The sequence below is a fragment of the Orycteropus afer genome, unplaced genomic scaffold (genome assembly GCF_000298275.1).
Source record: "Orycteropus afer afer isolate SDZICR_OR568_19922 unplaced genomic scaffold, OryAfe1.0 scaffold00419, whole genome shotgun sequence".
NCBI classification, from domain to species: Eukaryota; Metazoa; Chordata; class Mammalia; order Tubulidentata; family Orycteropodidae; genus Orycteropus; species Orycteropus afer.
The window spans coordinates 576,160-579,178 of record NW_006922006.1 but is presented as its reverse complement, the minus strand read 5'-3'; the positions used below and the strand labels follow the sequence as shown (position 1 = coordinate 579,178).

At 42.8% G+C, this 3,019-nt stretch overlaps 1 protein-coding gene across 1 annotated transcript in view; it reads right to left on the bottom strand.

Annotated features, from left to right (window-relative positions):
- Positions 1-3,019, bottom strand: part of LPXN (leupaxin) — a 39,161-nt gene that overhangs the window by 20,465 nt on the left and 15,677 nt on the right. Inside the window, exons 3-4 of the mRNA XM_007953881.1 lie at positions 2,241-2,287; positions 808-907 (exon numbers count right to left, since the gene is read on the bottom strand). Of these exons, the coding sequence (XP_007952072.1) occupies positions 808-907; positions 2,241-2,287 (147 nt within the window). The remainder of the gene's footprint in view (positions 1-807; positions 908-2,240; positions 2,288-3,019) is intronic.

Below are 3,019 nucleotides of genomic sequence, written 5' to 3'. Positions count from 1 at the left end.
CCTATATTTTTATATACTGTCTTGAAATTCTGTCATAGTCACTTCATGTGTGTATATCAAGTCTTCCAACCAGATTTAGAACTTGTCTAGTTAAGAGGTTTAGGCTCTATTTCTCTTAATAAATCCTTAAGCTTATTGATCTGATTTACATGTACTGCCAGGACATGAGATGAGAGCCTGCCCCGTGCTCTTGAGGCTAGAATAAGGAAGCAAGTTTTATCTTAGTTTGGGGCTTAGGTCTGCACAGCCTTTCAGAGCCGCAGTTTGATGTCTCCTCCTTCTGTTTCGGCCTGCCCACTGGTCTCCTCTAGCTTGCTCAGGCAGGTCTCTGTCACAGCCCTTCCACATTTCTCCTGGCCCTCGCTGCCTATGATCTCAGGACTCACTCCAACTGAAAGGACCTCCCCTTCCATCTCTTCACCTCCGATCCCTCCCTACCCATCATTCAGCATCCATCCCAAGTGCCACCCCACCTCTCTGATAAAATCTCCAGGGCCCCTCCACATCCCTAATATGTGCTTTACACGTTTTAGCAAACTGCTTGTCTTCTATTCTCTGTATGTGGCAGGAGCATATGCCCATTTACCAAGCACACTCCAAGCTCCTTGAGATTAGATCGTATTACCTTTTGTGTCTAGATGATGACACACAGCACAAAGTGAAGCTCATCCACTGCGTTATATTTAGTCTGGGGAAATGAACGACAACACGGAAGACTTCCTACATGGGCAGTGCAGAGCTGAGTTCCATAAGATAAACCAACGTTGCTGTGGGCCCTGAAGGCTTTGTGCTAGGGACTGTACTCACCTTAGCCTGCATCTCACACAGGTGGGCCATGAGCTCATCCAACTGAGCAGCTGCTGAGGTTTTAGGAAGTGGTGGTGATTTCTTCGACTCTTGGGCCTCACTATGGGGGAAAACAAAAAGTCATACTAATACATCAAAATTCAAATGCCAAGTCACTCATAAAATACCCAAAAAATGTTTTTACTCCCTTAGATATTGAGTTGAAAAACAGAGAGACAGGTTATTATAAAAATGGTACTAGACTAAAATCTTCACCAGGTCTGTCTGCTTTCTGTCTCCATTTCTCTCTCTGGTCACATAAAAAACTGACATTTTTCTCATGTGCGTAAAGGAAAGGGACAGCTATGTAACTGGCGGCCTGTCTCCCCCAACAAGGAGGTGCAAAGAGGCCCCCGAACACAGCTTTTAGGCCCTGCCTCTATATTTTTTCATTTTAATAGCATTTTAAAAATTATTGTTATAAAAGATCATCTCTTCTCTCAGTTGCAGTCAGACCCTTTACTGTGATCCTTTCCCGAGCAATTGGTCATGGTAATGGCACTATTTAGTTCTTCTGGTCTCAGGGTTGTGGAGGCTCAGGTTCACATGGTCCATTAGTCCCTTGGAATATATAACTTTATTCATAGGAAATTGTTCCAGTCAATAAATAAATTTTGAGCAAGTATGGAAAGAATAGAATACCTCAGAGATACTGCAGGTTTGGTTCCAGACCACTGCAATAATGTAACTATTTCAATAAAGCAAGTAACATGGGCTTTTTTGGTTTCCCAGTGCATATACAAGTTATGTTTACATTATACTGTAGTCTATTAAGTGTGCAATAGCATGATGAAAAACTTGACAATATTGTGAGAATTACCAAAAATGTGACCCAGAGACCTGCAGTGAACACATGCTGTTGCAAAAATGGCGCCAACAGACTTGCTCAAGGCAAGGTTGCCATAAACCATCAATTTATAAGCAAAACGAGATGGAAGAGGTATATGCCTGTATACATTTGAAGGAGACCATATTCATTCATCTGCCTTGGTGACCCACTGTCTCAGTTTAGCCCTGATCCTGGCTCTGATATTGCTGGAATCTTAAGCTTCTTCAGGTGTGTTTTCTTTTGTGAACGGAGCATGGTATCTTAAGTAGCAGGGCCAAACCATCTGTGGTGATTCGGGGACAATTCACCCTTTTTCAGGTGGTGAAGGAAATAGCAGGGTCCACCAGCCTTAACTACCCATCTGGAAGCCAGGCACCTTGAGAAGTTGCCAAGCCAGCTGGGGAGAGTTCCAGCTTTGCTCAAGGACTATGGATAGAGAAGGAGGGGTGGGGGATTTTCTAATAATGAACAATCACAAAGCAAATTACTGTCCAAACATGGATTGATAACAAGTATCTAATAACTTGATTTTTTTAAAGGATTTAATTGAAAAAAAAAAAAGTACCTGCACACATTGGGTGGCTGGATTTTGGTAGTATACATGAGCTGCATCTAAGAGACAGAAGAACAAAGAATGCATTTCTGTTATAAGAATGTCGATGCTTCACTAGAGTTAGAAGACACTTTCAAGGCCTAAATGGGACTGGCACTTAGCATACCCTTGAGATCGCCTTTCATAAGGCACAGGAATCCCAGTCATCCTGCAGAGAAAGGCCAAATTCTAAACAGAGGACAGTAGTTGGCAAAGTGAACTAATAATAGCATGCCCACCTCCCTCACCCTAAAAGCACTGAAATGGGGAAGTAGACCAGCCTCAGCTGGGCACCGTCAAACAAACAAAATGGGTCAGAGCAAAGTCGCTTTAACTAGATGCACTGGTACCTAGGTTAAGACCATCAAACGATTAAGTTTAGCGTACCAAAAGAAAATAACACGTGAATCTAAATGGTGATTCATCAGCAATGTGTTTAGTCATTGAGCAAATATTGATTGAATGCCTGTCTTGTGACAAGCCCAGGAAAGCAGAAGTCAAAAAACAAAATAAAGAAACACAAACTGTCTACACAGATGCTCACATTCTGGCGAGGAGGGACAGATAATAAGCAGATTAATATGTAAAATTAACCAGGGAATTTGTTGTTATGTGCCATCGAGTCCGACCAACTCATAGACTCATAGTGACCCCTCCTTGGGTTTCCAAGGCAGTGTCACTACAGAAGTAGATTGCCCAACCTTCCTTCCAAGGAGTGGCTGGTGGGTTTGAACCGCCAGCCTTCTGGTTAG